Source organism: Diceros bicornis, chromosome 1 (genome assembly GCF_020826845.1).
Source record: "Diceros bicornis minor isolate mBicDic1 chromosome 1, mDicBic1.mat.cur, whole genome shotgun sequence".
Taxonomy (NCBI): Eukaryota; Metazoa; Chordata; class Mammalia; order Perissodactyla; family Rhinocerotidae; genus Diceros; species Diceros bicornis.
Genome location: NC_080740.1, coordinates 43,818,612 through 43,837,174, shown reverse-complemented (window position 1 = coordinate 43,837,174; position 18,563 = coordinate 43,818,612). Strand labels below are relative to the sequence as shown.

General features: G+C 39.1%; 1 protein-coding gene across 3 annotated transcripts in view; it reads right to left on the bottom strand.

The window, feature by feature from the left end:
- The window catches only part of SNX24 (sorting nexin 24), a 139,559-nt gene extending 130,710 nt beyond the window's left edge, over positions 1-8,849 (bottom strand). For 2 of the 3 annotated variants that reach the window (XM_058539320.1, XM_058539311.1), the window contains exon 1: positions 8,750-8,797. Coding sequence is in view for 1 of the 3 variants with exons in the window: in XM_058539302.1 (XP_058395285.1) it covers positions 8,750-8,809 (60 nt within the window). In the remaining 2 variants the exon portion in view is untranslated. Of the gene's footprint in view, positions 1-8,749 lie in introns of all 3 variants that reach the window. The other variant, XM_058539302.1, reaches the window with a different exon arrangement.
- Positions 8,850-18,563: the final 9,714 nt, after the last annotated feature.

Sequence of the window (18,563 nt, the reverse complement as noted above, 5' to 3'; positions counted from 1 at the left end):
AATTGTTAATCATGATATTCAAATTCTATCAATCACAGCATCTAAAGTACTGAGATTTTCAGTGTGGGGAAAGGAAGACAGTTGAAGATAGAAGAGACTAAGAAAAAAATACTAACTTTGACCCCTGAAAAGAACTAGAAACCTCCACAAACTCCGTGTCAATGTATACACTTTGTGCCCAGATAGTGGTCTCTAAATATCATTTCCCACTAAAAGCAACCAAGGAGCTTTAGAGAAAAAGCTAATTCCAGATCTGGGGTGGGAAAGGTAAAACATGTACCAGGAATATCTTGTTATACTGACATCTTGTTATACTGATTGACTGAAAGACGCTGTGGAACTTCTGACACTATTTTTTTTGACACTATTAAGGTTGTGTCAAGGACACAGCACCCAACTTGAAAAGGCCAAACTTGAAAATGGCAAAAGATGGGACAAAAAGTGTATAAGAATGACAAATGCAATGGATTCAACTAAATTAAATATGCTAATATCCATAAATTCATAACAATACTAATTTTTTAAAGAAAGCCTCTGTGATCACCTTTAGTTTGTGATCTGTGGAGGCAAACAACTCATTATTTTGAAAAATAAATAATAAAAAATCAGGCATTTATCCTGTCTTTCCTATAAAAACTACACCTCAGAGTAACTAATTTATGAGGCAAAGTTTCTTTTTATACATGTATTCAAGTCAATAAATGAAGCGAGAATGATAAAATTAGAATATCAGTACTTAGCAACCACTAATGAATTAATAGGTCTAGGCAATGTTCTTCAATGGCTTCCGGCATCAGAAATCAAATCTGAAAATGATCAAGCTTCTACCTTTTTACAAGGTAAGGACCAGAAGAATGTGTTAATAATGACACAAGGATGGAATCAGCAAAATCCAGTCTGGGGAACTACGGGACAACTGTCATGGTTTATACAACAAAATAACTGTAAAAGGAAAAAAAAAAAGAGAGAGAAGTGGAAAAAGAACTTTAATCCATCAAATGGATCCATTTAATCCATTTAGATTAAAAGACTGAGGAGACATTTTAAGCAATCACAGTATATGGACCTAGTTTCAATCCCAATTCACTCTGCATTAAAAGAAAAGGAACATGCATGCGAAAATTAAGGAAATGTAAAAATGGATTGATATTTATGATATTGATGAATTATTGTTAATTTTTAAGTGTCTGATAATGATATTAGGATTATATTTTAAAAGGGGAATCTTTGTTTTTTAGACATACAAACTGGAAATATTCAGATAGGTTTGAGATTCACTTCAAAATGAAATGGGGGAGGATGTGCAGGGAGAGAGGGAAAGAGTAGGAAGCAAAATTGGCTGCGAGTTTATCATTTTTTAAAGCTGAGTAAAGGGGTCCTTATTTTTTCCACTGCTCCATATGGTGAAATTTTCCATAATAAACAGTTACTGTTAAAAGGGAGCGAGAACAAGACAACAACTGAAAATTAAGGCAGAAAAGACATACACATAGCAAGATAACAGGAAATTCCATTAGTAATTTGAACAAGTACTGGGAAAACCAGTATGAGAATGCGAGGTCTGAGCCTGCCAGCTCCTGTTCTGGAGGGATGCAGTGGGAGATGGAGAAGGGGGTAAACACATATCTCTATTCTCTCTATAACATATCCTAACCATTTATGTAAATATATTAGCCTTTACGATCTTGAAGGGGAGAAAAGATATGTAGTAAATAAGGCTAGAAAACTAAACCTGAATTGAACACACAGTTTGAACGTTGTAATAAGAATACCAGTTGGTTACATGTAATTGTTACTTCTGAAGTACTTCAAAGTATTTGCAAAGAGTTTATTTCACGTAGCATAGATATTTCTCCTGGACTTTTGTTTACACTATTAATTCACATTAAAGAACTTATAAAGGCAGTCCCTACGTGAAATAAGAATAAATCACGAATGTAGCTAGAGACACCATTCCTTGCACGTTGTAAAGATTATCTCATTTAATCCTCAAAACACCTTCTAAAGTAGGTACTCATATGCTCCTATTTCACAGATGAGGAAGATAAGACACAGGGAGATTAAGTAGCTTGCCCAAAGTCAGCCTTCTGGCTAAATGCTGGAAGCAAGATTTGAACGCAGATAGCACGAGTCCATAGCCTGTACCTTTCACCGCTGGCCTGTGTCAGCTTCTGTCACAAACTGGTGGAATGTTATAAATAGGCTTTTGCCAAATGGCAAAAATTATCCCCAAAGCATCTGAAATAATCAACATTTGATTTGATCTGCACAGGTTCACTTCTAATAACACGCCTGCCTTATTTTTGAGACGCAGTATAATACAATTTGGATGACTAACAGCATCACATCAGAGCAGATGAAACTCAGTGTAACATGGTATCCTGGATTGGATCCTGGAACAGAAAAGGGACATTAGTGGAAAAACTGGTGAAATCCAAACAAAGTCTGGAGCTTAGTTAATAGTCATGTACCAATGCTACTTTCCTTGTTTTGACATTACCATGGTAATGTATGACGTTAACAATGAGGGAAACTAGGAGAAGGGTATATAGGAACTCTCAGTATTAACTTTGCAACTTTTCTGCAAATCTAAAATTATTTCAAAATTAAAACTTTATTTAAAAAGAACAGATAAAATTATAAAATAAAAACTACTAAAAAAAAGATTAAAATGTTTTTCTAGGTCAATGAAAACAAACTTACTTTGTCCCCAAATTTCTAAGCACCATATTTGCAAAATTCAATCTTCTTGTACCTTTTTTGATTTTTAAGTGAATGTATCATTCTGTTTGTTAAAGTTCAAGAATATTTTCAAACTGTGTTTCTTGTCCTTAAGGGTAAGGAAAACATCATACACATGCTTGATTTAATCACTCGACACATATTCAATGTGCGACCATGCTGGGAGCTTACCATGAGTGAGGCACTGTGCCAGCTATGTTCTGGTTACACAAAGGCTTCCTTCATCATAGATGCTTATAATGGATGACTGAAAGATACTGTTGTGGTCTCACTGTCCTTCTGACTTTCTCCAACTGTGGGGTCAACAGGGTTAGTGGCAGGAATGGACTGACCTCACTCCTAGCTCCAAAGATGCCCCCTCTTTTAACTCCATCTGGTTCACCTATCCTTGCCATGGTGACTCATTCAGGTAGCCATGGCCTCAGCCAATTGGCACACAGGGTTCCCCTGGCAACAGGACTGGCTGAGAAACCAACTGGGGGTGAGATATGAAGGGAGACATATTTGTTTAGAGCTTCTGGGAAAAAAGTGTCCTTACTCCTAAGAAACACCCTCTCTTCCTCTGGATGTCATAGTATACCAAAAAAAATCTTTTTTAACCTGCAACTTGTTACCATTTGTCACCAGGTGGAAGCTACTCTGAAGATGAAAGCAAACAGAGAGGAGGGCCACTCTCAGGTGGCCAGGCCCCCTTACTCAACCTCTCAGTCTCATTCTCACAAATATAAAATGGCAATAGTAATACTTCCTGCAAATCATCGTTAATTCCAAGGCAATATTTGCATTGTGGTTACGTTAAAAACAACTGAGAATTGGGATGATATTAAAGTATTGCTAATTTTACGGCAATATTTACATTTTGGTTCTATTTTCAAACAAGTCTTTACCTGTCAGACATTCATTGTGAAATATTTACAGTTGATGAACAAATGACAAGCAATAGGATATATTAGAGTATAGGAGGAAGCCATTTGGTTTAAAACTAATTTGGCCTGACCTTGTTTTCCTAAAAGGGCCTGACGCTGGCCTGTTGAGTATGCATTGAACATCCGCTGTAAACATTTACAATGTCCCAAAGACAAGAATGATGCCCTTAAAGATTGGGACGTGATCTTCCCCCATATCAGCATTCCCTTAAGGATAAGCATCTCTTCCTAAAAACTAAGGATTAATTACCAACCTGCTGTGCTCACCTTGTGACTACTGACCTGTTTTGCCAGCAAAGCATCTCGTGACTGTTGTAAAAGGGACATTCCTACCCTATGTAATGTATGCTCATTGTTCCAAGACAGTATATAACTGTGCTGTATACCCCACTTCTTTAGAGTGCTTCCTTCCTTCATGAAGGTACTCTCCTGGGATATATGGTCCTTAGGGTTGGCTCATAATAAACTCTCCCCAATTTTGATTTATAGATTGATTATGGATTATTTGTGTCGACACAGTGAAATTATATCTTAGATTTGCTTTTAAAATATTTCAGAATAAAAAAGAAATGGAAGCACTGGAGGGTGAATGAAATAAAAATTGTCAGATATTCAGCATAAGTAATGGGTAAATGGTGGCTCATTATATTGTTCTATTTTTGTATTTTAATCCATAAAATATTAAAACAATAATGATCCCTGCATACACCTCAATATTACGACCATGTATATTTGTACAAGCACAACACAGTCAATCATAGACATATACACAGTTAAAATGGACTTGAAACACCATCTAATTCAATGCTTTGATTTTTATAGCTATGAAAAATGAAATCTAATATACTCAAACTTTGTGTTGTTACCCAAGTAGTGATTCTAGTTTTGTTGTTTTTACCAATAATGTATCTATACCAGCCTGTGCTGGCACCCAGGACCTGCTTATCCTCACGTCCAACAGACTTTTTCTCCATCCTCACCTTATAAGACCACTCAGCCACATCTAGCCTTTCCTTCTTGTAAAGCATCTACCAATCCTTCTCTTTCCCACCTCACACCCCTGGGTCTCCTTCTCCCTCTGGATGCCGTGCGGAGAATTCTCTGCCCGTGCCAGTGCTCGGATCTGACCTTCAGTCCTCCCTCTTTCCTCACTCCCCAGGCTCTTCCTGGGAACAGCATCAACTTTTATGCTTTTTCATCTTTTATGCTGAATGACCTCCTAGAGCCACACTTTTAGCCCAGACCTCTATATATTCTGAACTCCAAATTCAAATAGCTTCAACCGCCATGAAAAACTCAACAGGTCCCCAAATGAAATGTCCCCCTGCTTCAGCTCATATTTGGTCACTGGCACCACTTCCATGGAAGTCACCCTGCTGCTGCACATCTAGTCACCAGGCCCAGGAGATTCCTGTCATCATCCCCCTTCCTTTCCAAGTTGCCTTAGTCAGACCCTCATCCTCGCCTTTCTGATTGTTTTGCAAGAGTCTCTTAAATGATTAATGCGCTAGGGTCATCCCTCTAAATGCAAAGCTAATCATGTTACTTCCTTCCTTAAAACTCTCCAGTGACTTCCCTCTGTCTGAGGCTGGAGCCCATTCTCCCTCATAGCTCTGAAGGCTAGCGAGCGGTCTCTCCCCACCTCTCTTTGGAATCCCTCTGCACAATCCCTGCTACTTACTCTAATTCCAGTCTGCACCCTGACCCCCATCCAACCCACGGAGGTGCTTCATGCTTCAGGATCACTGCTCTTCTGCTTTTCCTCTCCTATTAGAAGACTCAATCGGTCATTATTTATTGAGCAGACATGTGATGAATTCTTACTCTGTGATACGCCCTGTACTAGGGTACAGCAGTGGAGATGGACACTGTGCTAGCCTCAAGGAGCTTACAGTCTAGCAGGGAAACAAGATATCAAAGAAAAAAACAAGGAGGGGTCAGGGTGGGGAGCATGGCAGATAGAGAATAACCACTCTACAAAGTAATATTTGAGTTCATCTGCATTTTGGTACAATATCCTCTCCTGCTTCTTTGTAAACTAAAATGATTTAGAAGCAGCCTTTTTTTGGGTGAATCTAGGCGTTTAAAACGCCTAGATGAGCTTTTGCCCAGTACTTCCTCTTTCTAGAATTCACAATCCCAGCAAAAAACTAATCAGATTTCAAAAGTCAGCATTCCTAAGCATCCCCATCCCCACCCCCAGCACATCAACCTAAGGCAGAGCAGAACCGCCCCCTCCTTCCTCAGGACTCCAGCTGACATCAGGGCACCCTCATCCTTCCCCACCCTTGCCCCTCCTGGATGGGCTGAGAATCCCGAAGGACAGGAACAACATCCTTCCATCTTTCAATTCCCCACCAGACACTGTGCAGGCCCACAGTAAATGTTTAAATGTTAAAAAGGAAAAAATTCACTCTTTAAAAGTAAATAACTTTGTATATTGCACATAACTTTGTATGAATTTTTTGAATAACAAGTGAGCAATATTTATAAAAACTTTACAAAGCCCGAAAGTACCACTTCTAGTAGAAATTCCAGTGGTAGGCATAAAAAAGCATGTACAGGGATGTCTTATTTCAACATTTGATATAGTTGCTAAATATTAGGAGCAAATGTCAATGGCCATCAACAGAGATCTGGGAAAACAAATTATAGTACATTCCTACTGTGGAAGATCCCTTTGCTGGAAGTCAGAAGGAGGAGACAGACCTATCCATATTGACACAGAAAGAAATCCATAAGTTGTAGGATGACCGTTACAGTAAAATCTTGCCATTTATTCGTAAAAAGAAAAAACATGTTTTCATAGCATAGGGGAAAAAGTCTCTAAGAAAGCACCTCTAGGTTTTACCTCTGAGGGCATGGGACTAGAAACAGGGAGGAAGAATTATCTTTTTCTACTTTAAAATTCCTATCACTGAATTTGTTGGAATGCAATATAATATTTCTTCAATTTAAAATATAAACATAATCACTAAAGTAAAAAGGAACTTTTTACACTAAAGTGTACATTATTTTACCATTTTCTTATTTAGGAAATTGAGAGTATATTTTTTTAATTCTGGGGGGTTTTGTTTTACAAGATGAAATATTATTCACTGCTATATTCCCATCACCTAGAGTAGAGACATATATCAGGCACTCAGTTAATATTTGCTGAATGAATAAACTGCTGTACAATTAAAAAATAGTTGCTCAGAGGGAACAAAGTATCTAATTGGCTGCTTGGCAAACTCACAAAGGAAAAAAAAATCACTTGCAGAAGGTATCTTAACAATATGGTTACCAATCTAAAATGAGTTAAGATTTTTTTTTTAAGTAAATTCTTAAAGATCACACAAAGTCTCATCACATAAGCAATCTTCAAACTACCACGTTTACCAAGGAAAGGGCTCCTTCGAAACCAGTTTAATTCACAACCTGGAGTCTGGCTCACGCCTGGTGTACAAATAATAAAAAAACTATACGAAAACTTTGGGGGAAAACACAGATTCTCTAATAGAAGAAAATCAATAATGGCCAATGAGCCTTAATTTTGATTTATTTAAAAGTACTTATTTTGGGATGTAATTAACTTTTAGCATGGACTGCTGAGACCACCTTCATCTTTTCTCTAAAGACCAAGGCCCCTAACAAGCAGCCTTTTTATCTTCAGATCCTGAAAGAATGCCCCCAAGATGGCAGGCCCTCCATGACTGCTGATGCCTATGGGAGAGGTGAGATACTGGAAGAACAAAAGACAACCAAGGTATTAAGTTTAAGGAAAAAGCCTTGAATAGGTTCAGATTTAAGTTCAACTTTTTTTTTTAAGGAAGATACAGAATATTTAACCAAATGTTAATTCATTGGAAAGGATTATTTATATAAATAACGGCCACTATACTGAGGTCAGCTCCCCCTCAGCTGCAGTTTCCTGCCTGATGGAAGGCACTCTGAGTACATGTTTTGGGACACTTGAACCCAGCTGTCTACTTAATTCTAAAAACCCACATACAATCTGGATTTTTTTTTTAATCACTACTCTTAATTCTAAAAATTCCTTTGAAAGGGTGATTTAATCCTCCCTATGAAAACACTAGGTTCCAGATAGGCTGTCACCAAAATCCAAAAACATTTAGAGGAGGCGAGAGAGGTTAAAATGCTTCTTTGCCAAATTAATGTAGCTGGGTTTAGTAAGTGAGTGAATTAGAAGTGAATAAAATCACAATCCTTTCAAGCTGCCCTCTGCAATGCTCTCCAAAGCCTACCTGCTCTTTAACAACTGGAAATAAATTCTTCCGAGGTCTACCCAGCCTCAGGTATTTCTCCCTCTAGTAATGACTGTCTAGATGAAGATGTCTAAATTCATTGGGAAATCAACCACCTAGTTTACTTACTAAACTTATTACCCAAAGATCCCAGGCCCTGGTGCCTGCTCTCCCCGCCCACTCCTCCACTCTTGCCAGCAGGGTCCCTGTTTCTCATTTCTCGGTGATCACAGTCCCAAGTATGGAACATGTGCTCAGTAAGTACCTGATTTTGCCATTTCATGGCACTGCAGAACTAGAAAAAACTTTGGAATCCATCTAAAAGCAATACATGTATTCACTTAGGCTAATAAATAGCTACGAATGAGGATTTTTAAAAATGAGCATATTTTTCAGCTGAATGAATCCTACAGAACTTGGAAGCCAACATCAACCCACCGCGAAGCCACTTCTGTCTGGGCAAAGGGAGCAGCTGTGCCAGAAACGAATGCAGCCCATCCCGGGCTCGAGAGCGCGGGTGGCGGGGAGAATGGCGAGTGCCGCGTCGGAAGACTCGACTCCAGGCGCTCCTGCTCCGAGAGCGGGAGCCGGGCTGGGAGGGGGAAGGGACCGAACCCGGGGACCCCGGGCGCCCGCAGCCGCCGCGCCAGGGAGGGGGTGCCCGTTGCCTTGACAACCGCGCGGGGCGCAGCCCTCCCTCTGGGCCGGGGGAGGGGAGGGGAGGAGAGCGAGGGGACCCCCTGCGCAGGGGCGGCGGCGGCGGGGGGCACCTCCCGGGCTCAGCCGCCGCGGGCCCGGCCCCCGGGGCCCCCTCTGGCCGCGGCCCGCGCCTACCGTGTATCCCCGCTCCAGGTCACTCTCCTCGTAGCGAAAAGACGGGATGTAGACCTCCATGGCCGCGCCAGCCGGCCGGCGGAGGACGAGCGGGGGGCGGGCTCACGGCTGCGGCCGCCGCCCCGCCCCCGGCCCGGCCGCCCCGCCCCCCTCCCTGCGCCCTCGGGACCCCGAGGCTGCGCGGCGCGGACCTGGAGCGGCTGCTGACCCCGCTGCCCGCCGCGCTTTGAGAGGGCCCGGGGCGGGATCCGGGGCCCGGGGAACGGAGGGCGCGGGGCTCTGGACAGCTGGGTTCTGGGCCCGAAGGCGGCAGGGATCGGCTGGGCCCAGAGGAGGCGGGGCCTGGAAACCTGTGAGTCTGCAGAAAAGGGGTGTGCGCGCCACCGCGCCGGGCGCCGGGGACAGGGCCGCACCCGGGCGCACCCTGTCCTTCGGGCCCCGGCGTGCGCCGGCTTGCAATTTGCAAGACACCACCCTTAGCCGATTGCACGACAGCGAGGAATAGAAAAGCATGAAGCTTCTTGATTTTGTTTTGGTTGGCCGAATGTTCGTTCTGACATAGCAGACATCACTGGCTGGCATTAACAGCAATGAATCCTCCAACTTTTACGGAGACTTTTCTGCTTCCCTTCCATTCCAGGGTCGGCGTCTCGTTCCGAGTTAGCCGCCGAATCTTGGAGTGGTATTACAATACAGAGCCCGAAAGTCGGCCGGGCACTGAGACAAACGCTCCAGCTTCTTGCTCCAGTTTTAAAATGCTGCCTTTAAATAACTGTATAGGGCTTTTTAACTGTAAAAGAAAATAGAAGACGAAACAAAAAGAAAAGAAAAGAAAGGTGAGAACCGGATTCTGCCCCTCGGGCCAGGACCTAATAACCTTGAAAGTACCTAAAAGATGAAGTGTTCCAGTAGAGGAAACTTGATTGTCAGGTTATCTTTTGTAAACTCTTGAGTTTCTTCCTTAGGTTAGAGCACAGAGCAGAATGGAAACTTGGAGGTGACTTGTGGGTCACTGAGAAGTGACCTCAGCCAGAGAGTTTCTTGGGCTGCAGGCGAACAACTGTGCCTTGAGGCCAGGGGGCATTTCACAGTGGCAAACTCTAAAGTTTATAATGAGACCCTAAGTCATGGAAAAGAGGAATAATCAGCTCCTTTGTTTTAAGGACCCTGCAAAGCCTTCTACGTTAACCTCATCTGAAGACCCACCCTCCTCACCCACAAGCTCGCAACTCCGTGATGTGTCTGCCCCTCAGAATTCCTCAGCATAAGCTGTGCCCTTTGACCAGACCGCCCTTCCTCTTTTTCTTCTACGGGCCAGCACCTCCTGATGTAAGCACAGCTCTATGGACTCCATGCTGTCTGAATTCAGAGCCCAGCTTGTTGGTTCCTTTGATCCTCTGGTGACTGTTACACACACTATTGTGTGATTTATCTATCTGCCTCACTCACTAGATTTTAGGGCAAGTACCTTTTTAAAAAAAATTTTTATCCCCTACCTGGCACAATGCCAGGGACATTTTTCTTGAAAGCTTTATATAAGCATTTAAATACTCATCTTTACAAAACCAATGGGATGCAGCAGGTACTATGCCAGATGCTATTACATACGTTACATACCATGTCACGTTTAAGCTTTATAACAACCCCATGAAGAAGTGTTATGGGCAATAGGACTTTCAAGGCCTAAAACCGGTGTTTCTGTTTTTTTGTTTTTAAAATAGTAATGGCTGCTGATGGCAGAAGACCCCCAAAACAATTTCAAGATTGGTTGAAACAGATTATTAAAGTCTCAGTGGGTGATGTAACCCAGGATTATATAATCATAAAATCCTTGAGCTACAGATTGCTGATCAAGCTTGTAGTATGCTTTCTGTACTGACCTTCCACAACAGCCTGCTAGTAGCCTGGCGTATATATAGTCTAGCAAGGCTCACCTATTTACCCATTGGACTTAAGAGGCAGAAATGTGTGGGTCCATGGAGATGTGACAGATGGTTGAATTCAAATGAAACCTATTTGCTGTATTCTAATAGCTATGTATAATTTAATTTTGCCTTGCTGAAAATATATACAAGCTCCCAATATGTGGGTGTGTTCTTGAGGATCTATCAGCTTAGCCATAAGTGGTATTGTTATAATTTCAATTATTATAGATGGCATAATTGAGGCTCAGAGAGGATAACTATGAAATTATTAGCTAATAATTAGAAGATCTAAATTTCTAACTAAGTTCTGTGAGTAACCACTAAGGAAGGGAGAAAAAATAGCAGTAAATGAAGAGAATGTGGCAAATGTATTATCCTGTTGTTCCAACATATCTTAGTCTGACTCTACAGTCTGTGACAGGCCTGCTAAATATATTCTCAGAACATTAATAAAAATACATAGCAAATACATATATAAGACACTGAACAATTAGTATTTTCTAATAAAAGCAAAAAACTCATATAAGCAAAATAATAAAATTCTGCTGGAATCTGGGTATGAAATCCTTACACTAAAAATACAATTTACCTAATATTAGGTAAAAATATATTTCAGCAAATTTAATTATAAACTGCTTTAAATACCAATTTATGTTAGAAGATTTGACCAAAATCTATTACACAGTCAACATTCAATTGTAAGACTAACACATCATGACCAAATAAGATTTATCTCAGGAACATACAGATGGTTAAACATTAGGAAATCTGTTGCTGTATTTCTTAACATTGTCAGATTAGAAAAGAAACAAAATAAATGAGTATTTCAATAGATCCTGAAAAAAACATTAATGAATCAGTATATCTCTTCCTAATAATTCTTAACATGATAGAAATAGCAAAAAAAATCTTTAATTTGATAAAGATTAACTACTATAACTCCACAGCAAATATCCTATTCAACATCATATGAGGAAGCATCATAACAGTATTAATAACTTTATCATAACTATTGTTTGACATTTTGCTGGAGGCCCTAGCCAATACAATAAGAGAAGTAAAAGAAATAAGAGGTACACATATTGGATAGGAAAATAGAAAACTAGGGTTATTTATAGATAAAATGATCTACATAGAATAGAATCAACTAAAAAATTATTAGAACTAATAAAAGAGTTACATAAGTTTCATAAATCAACATATACAAATCAATAGATTTCATATACTATAGCTTTCTATAGCCCAACATTAAGCAGTTAGAAAATAACATACAGAAAACTGAAATATTTCATTAATAACAGCATTAAGAACTTATAATTCTAAGGATAAAGTTAACAATAAATGTGCAAGACTTATATGAAGAAAAAGAAAACTTTATTAAACAACATAAAAGAAGATCTGAAAATAGTTATATCATGTTCCTAGATGGGAAGAATCAATATTTTAAAGATATAAGTTTTCACCAAAACAATTTATAAAGTTAATACAATCAAAGCTCCAACAAGCTAAGAAAAGTGACAAGCCGTTCTAAAATTTACTTGTGGGGCTGGCCCAGTGGCGTAGAGGTTAAGTGCTTGCGCTCCGCTTCAGGGGCCCAGGGTACACAGGTTCGGATCTTGGGCGCGCACTGACGCACCCCTTGTCAAGCCATGCTATGGTGGCGTCCCATATAAAGTAGAGGAAAATGAGCACGGATGTTAGCCCAGGGCCAATCTTCCTCAGCAAAAAAGAGAGGAGGATTAGCATCAGATGTTAGCTCAGGGCTAATCTTCCTCACAAAAAAATAAATAAATAAAATAAAATTCACTTGAAAAATGAATAGCCAGGGCAAGTGTGAAGAAGAAGAAGAATAAATGAAGAGGTAAGTTAATCTATAGGACATCAAAACATACTATAAAGCCATAGTAATTAAACCAGTATGATCCTGGAGCAGAATTAGAGAAATGATCAAGGGAATCAAATAGCCCAGAAATAGATCCCTGAATATATAGAAACATAGTATGAAACAACAATGATATTTCAAACCTGTGGGGGTAAAAAATAAGCTATTAAATAAGTGGTGTTTAGTTTTAATAAATGTTTAAATAGTTTTAAAGTTTTAATGAATGTTTAAAAGTTTAAATAAATGATGTAATAGTTTATCGATAACTGGCTATGTGTTAGGGAGAAAAGTAAAATAGATTTTAAAATGAATTCCAAATGTAGTAAAAAAAAAGCACTATGAAGAAACAAAGCTATAAAACCTCAAGGTAGACAAAGTGTTATTACAATATACATGTCAAAGACATTAAGGGAAAGATTATATTTTAGACTAGATAAGAATTTAAAATTAATGGAAACCAAAAACCGTCTAAGTTTAAAAAAATTCAATAAACTGAGAAAAATATTTGCAACATGTATAACAAAGGATTAATGTATATGTTATACATAAAGAATAACTACATTAATTTTTTTAATGGCACAATAGGAAATGGACACAGTATGAACAGGCAATTCCCAGAAGAATGCAAATGGACCAAAAAAAAAAAATCCAAATTAGTTATCTATTACCACATAACAAATTACCCCAAAATGTAGCTGCCTAAAGCAATAAATACTTATTATCTCCGACAGTTTCTGTGAGTTAGGAATCTGGGAGCAGCTTAGGTTGCAGTCAAGATGTTGGCCAAGGCTACAGTCATTTCAAGACTCTCCTGGGCTTCAAGATCCACTCACAGGTAGTTCACTCAAATGCCTGACAAGTTAATGTTGATTGTTGGCAGAGCGCCTCAGTTGCTGGCCACTTGGACCTCTCCATACGGCTGCTGGAATGTTCTGAAGACATCGAGGCTGGCTTCTCCCAAAGAGGGAGAAGGAATGCAAAAGAGCTCAGGGCAGAGGGCACCATGACTTTTTATCACCTACTCTCAGAAGTCATACCCAATCAGTTCTGCAATATCCTACTGGTTACACAGGTTAGCCTTTTTCAGTGTGGGAGGGGACTACACAATGGCTTAAGTGTCAGGAGGCAAGAATTAATTAATTAGGGCCATTGTGGAGGCTAGCTACCACATAACCGTGAGCAGAGATGCTCAAATTCAGTAGTAATCAAGGAAATGCAAATTAAAATAATGAAGTATCATTTTCTAACTTTTAGATTGGCAAAAATTTCAAAGATTATTCCAATGTTGGCAATGATGTGGGGAACTGAGTAATACGGGTAAGACAGTAAACGGGGTCAGCCTTTTTGAATGACAAATTGGCAGTAGCTATTACAGTTTTAAAGGCACATATACAGTCCAGAAATTTCACTTCTGGAAGTAGTTTCACATGTGCAGGGCAGGAAAGGTATGTGCAAGCATACCACATTGTTTATGATGGCAAAAATTTGGAAACAAATTCTATCATATTATGGATAAAAAAATATGTTGGCGTAGCCACACTATGAATACTATGTTGCAGTTAAAAAAACCGATGTAGAGATTTCTGAGTTAAGATAGCAAATTGAACATACGTTAACTAATTTCACTCCTTTTTCCAGCCCCAGTAAAAGTACAAGGAATTTTTTTTTTAAACCCATAAAGATAGGAAAAGCAGGAGAGGGAACAGCAACAAGATTTTTGTAAGTTACAAAGCAGATAGATGAGAAGTAACTGTTTTAGCAAACAAGAAAAAGCCTAATTTATGTCAGCAGTGGGAAAGCTGAAAATCAACCTGATAGACACAGTACAATACCCAAAAGGTTCAGCGACAGGAAACAGCAAATACCTCTAGCATGGGAGGTAGCTGGCTAAAATAAAGAAGATTGAGTGAAAGCTGAGCCATCAGGAAGATCCCTTAATCCTCTTATCTACCTCTGCACAATTCTGGAGGATATTTCCTCAAGAGAGGGTAAAAGAGTCTTTGCCTTGGAAGTTGACTGGCTCAGCTGAGGGCATGGAAACTTGTACCAAAAAATAGTTAGGGTCTGGGGGTAAGTGAGCATATACATACTGAATGATGAATGCTGAAACTTTATAGAGGCTGGCCCCTACACCTTTACCTTCTAGGGAGGAAGCTGGAAAACTATTCTCTGGGAAACTGACCAGCCCAAGAGGAAAAATCTAGACACCAATATTGTAAATTCCCTACAAACAGTCCAATGAGATCACTCTTCAGTGATGCTCAAATGTGACAGGCCCCATGACTACACTCAGAGCTTCCAATCAGCTTTCACTTCCCACTGCTAATCATGAGGAGACATCCAAGGACTAACAGATATCTCAGGAAAGGATCTAACATGGAAGAGAGACCCAGATAGAAAAATAATTTTGAGAAACAGAAACAGGGAGGAAAAATCTTTAAAAAGTAAATTATCACTAGTATCCTCAGAGACATACAAGAAGATATTGATTCTATGAAACAATAGGAAGCTAGTTAAAAACAGGAACAATCAGAAAAAAAAAATTCCACTCAGAGAGTAGAACCAAATGACAGAGATGGAAAACAGGAAAGAAAAATAACAGCAGCAGTCCAGGACATCCAATATCCAAATAATGGGTCTTCCAGAAAGAGAACACAGAGAACACAGAAGGGAGGAAATCATGACTGAAATAACTCAAGAAAATTTCCAGAACTGAATGTCATGTTTCCAAATTAAAAGAACCCACACAGGATGAAAACAGACGACGAACACTATAGCAAATTTCTATGAGATTTCAGAACACTGGGGATAAAAGATCCTACAGTCTCGGAGGTTGGGGGGTGGGGGGTGTGAACAGTTCACATACAAAAGATCAGAGATAGAACGGCTTTGGAATTCTCAACAGCAACACTGGAAGCTAGAAGACAATGGAGCAAAGTCTTCAAAATTCTAGAGAAAAGGATTTCCTATAGGATTTTTCAATACTCAGTTAAATTATCTATCAAGAATTAAGGTAGGGGCCGGCCCCGTGGCTTAGTGGTTAAGTGTGCGCTCCACTACTGGCGGCCCGGGTTCGGATCCTGGGCACACACTGACACACCGCTTCTCCGGCGATGCTGAGGCAGTGTCCCACATACAGCAACTAGAAGGATGTGCAACTATGACATACAACTATCTACTGGGGCTTTGGGGAGAAAAAAGGGGGAAAAAAAAAAGTTAAAAAAAATTTAAGGTAAAATAAAGTCTCAGATGTATGGTTTCTATGCATCCATTTTCAGGAACCTACTCTGTATATCCACCAAATGAGGGAATAAACCAACAAAGAGGAAAACACAGGTATAGAGAACAGGAGATACAACCCAAGGGAGAAGCAAAGGGAATCTTCAGGATCACCACTGTGCACAGGCATAAAGAGATAACCAGCCCAGTCGAGAGCAACCTGACTCAAGAGTCAGACATTTTGAGGGCTGTTTTCACAATGCTTTCTGCCACATCTTTTTAACCTAAGAAACTGGTGGAGAATATATTATACCAACACAAGAGAATAAACCAAGAGATAGGAAGGCATGAGACCCAGTATCTAGGGAATAAATCCCAGGAGAAAGGTAAAGGCAATTCTAAAGTTAAGAGCAAGGGAAAGCCAAGGATAAGATTACAACAGGCCCAGAGAGCACCGGTCCAGAGAACAAGAGAAGTCCTCAAGGGAGAGGGCCCTAAGGAAAACAATTGGAATGGCTAGATTACCTGATGTGAGTGGTCTTGTGGGAAAATGTACTAAGAGACTATGGGAAGATATAGGAAAATTAGCAATAGATTTAAAAAGAAGAGGAGAAATCAAGGCATGTTTTACCTCAGGAAAAGAAGGTCATTGAAAAAGGACCTCATCCACAGATTACCATGACTTCTCTTTATGGCCCTGATTACAAAGGCAGAATAATCAACAATCATTCACATTGCTCTTGTTGTAATTCCCCCTTTTCTTGTTATTTCTGTGTCTGGCCAACATCTACCTTCATTATTACTTGAAACGATCCTCACTGTGAGGGTTAGGAATGATACTTATTTGATTCTGGATTTTGACTAAGGAAGGGATGGTGATTCTATTCAGTCTTTTTTTCAATACTTTGAAACAAAGACTATGTCACACAGAGAGATATTAACATACACATTTCCTGACTCATGAATATGACATGGAAATGCCTCCAAAGTTCTCAAGCCAGTGACTGGACTTTCTTTTCAGAGGTGTTATCTTCCCTTCTCACTACCAGCAACGTCCCTTCATTTAACACACGGTGACTTTTGCTCAGCCTATCCGTAGTTACTGAATTTCTGCTGTCTCCCCAACTCATTAATCACATGACTGCCCATGCAGGGAGCCACAAGAAAAGTGAAGTAGCCACTTAGCTTTGTAACTAGTCACATGCTTTATTTAAAACAGAAAAATAGAAGTCTTTATAATTCCCTTAGACATCAAGAAGCATTTTAAAGGAACATAATCTTCCTTCTCTACTCATCTGATTTCCTTCCTTTAAAAAAACCCTGATTTTGTTAAGAGGCTTATTCATTTTATATTTAAAAACCACTTATAAAACAATTTGTACAAGGAACTTGTAAAACTTTACTAGATTTGGATAATAAAATAGTTTAAAAACAGCAACAATGAAACAAGGGTATTTTGAGGCTAGTATCAATATATATGAATGTATAATACAAGCTGAGTAGTTGAAAACAGCTCATCAGAAAAAAAAATCAAGAAAACTTACTCTGCTTTAGAAATCATATTTTTACATATTTTGCCCTAGCCTTGTTTTACTTTATTAATAGGTGGTTTTGATTAGAATTTGATTTCTAATAGAATATTTACATTGATGTTTGATATTTTAAACAAAATATTAAAGTAGAAAGGCACTTCAGGAATGTTTTATACCCTTGTTTTACAGATGAGATTTAAGTGATACGTCCAGTCACATAGCTACTAAGTGACAGAAGCAAGACTGAACACATGTATGTTGACCCAAGTTCAGCTTGTTCCACTGTATTATGCAGCCTTAGTCCTTCTTTAACTTACATCTGGTTAAAGAAAAAAGAAATATTTAAATTCAGACCTATCCAACTAAAAGATAATGGTATCAGCACTATTAATGCTCTTGTTGTTCTATTTATTTAAAGTATTTTAGTAATATGAATAGGAGATGTGAAGATTAATGAGTGGAGATGGGAGGAATGTTGAAGAAATTAAATCCTCTTCAAACGTTGGTAGGTATCAGAGGCTCATATAATTTACCTGAAATTTCCAGCAGATTCCTTATCTTTTGGTAAAAGATTGTTAAGGGGGAATGAAGTTTGGAATGGGGTCTGAATCTGTTACTCTCTTCAGCTTGATTAAAACTGAAAATATTTATTATTTTTTTATTTGAAGGTACTGAATGATCTAATGAATGTATCACAGTGGAATGGAAGATTTTGGCTGGAATAACTAAGTTATTATCCTATGTGTAAACTGTATCTTTGGAAGTAACAGAACTATGGATATAATACTAGGACATCACTGTCATGAAACTATTCCCATTAAGTCTATATTTTGCTCAATATTAATGGGACAACGAGATAGCATCTGATACATATTACTCCGAATTATTCATTTCTCAAAGTATCTAAGTTATCTCCAGTAGAAGTAACAATAGAAGACTACTATTTCTGCTTCAGTTTCTTCTTCTTCTTGAGAGAGCAAATATTATTTTGCATCTTCCAGATTTTTTTTTTTCTGTTCAATTCATCAACTCTTTATTATTAACCTACTATATGTCAGGTTCTCTTCTGGGTTCTAGAAGTATAAATATGAATAATACCTATAGCAGGCTTAAAATTTCAAGTAAAATAAATGGAAGCAAACATATCCTGAGGATACTTTGATATATTAATTGTATCCACTAAGCTGCTAGAGAGGACTCAAGTTACACATACCATATCTGATGCCTCTGGAAGGGAGATGTACTTGTTAAGCTTA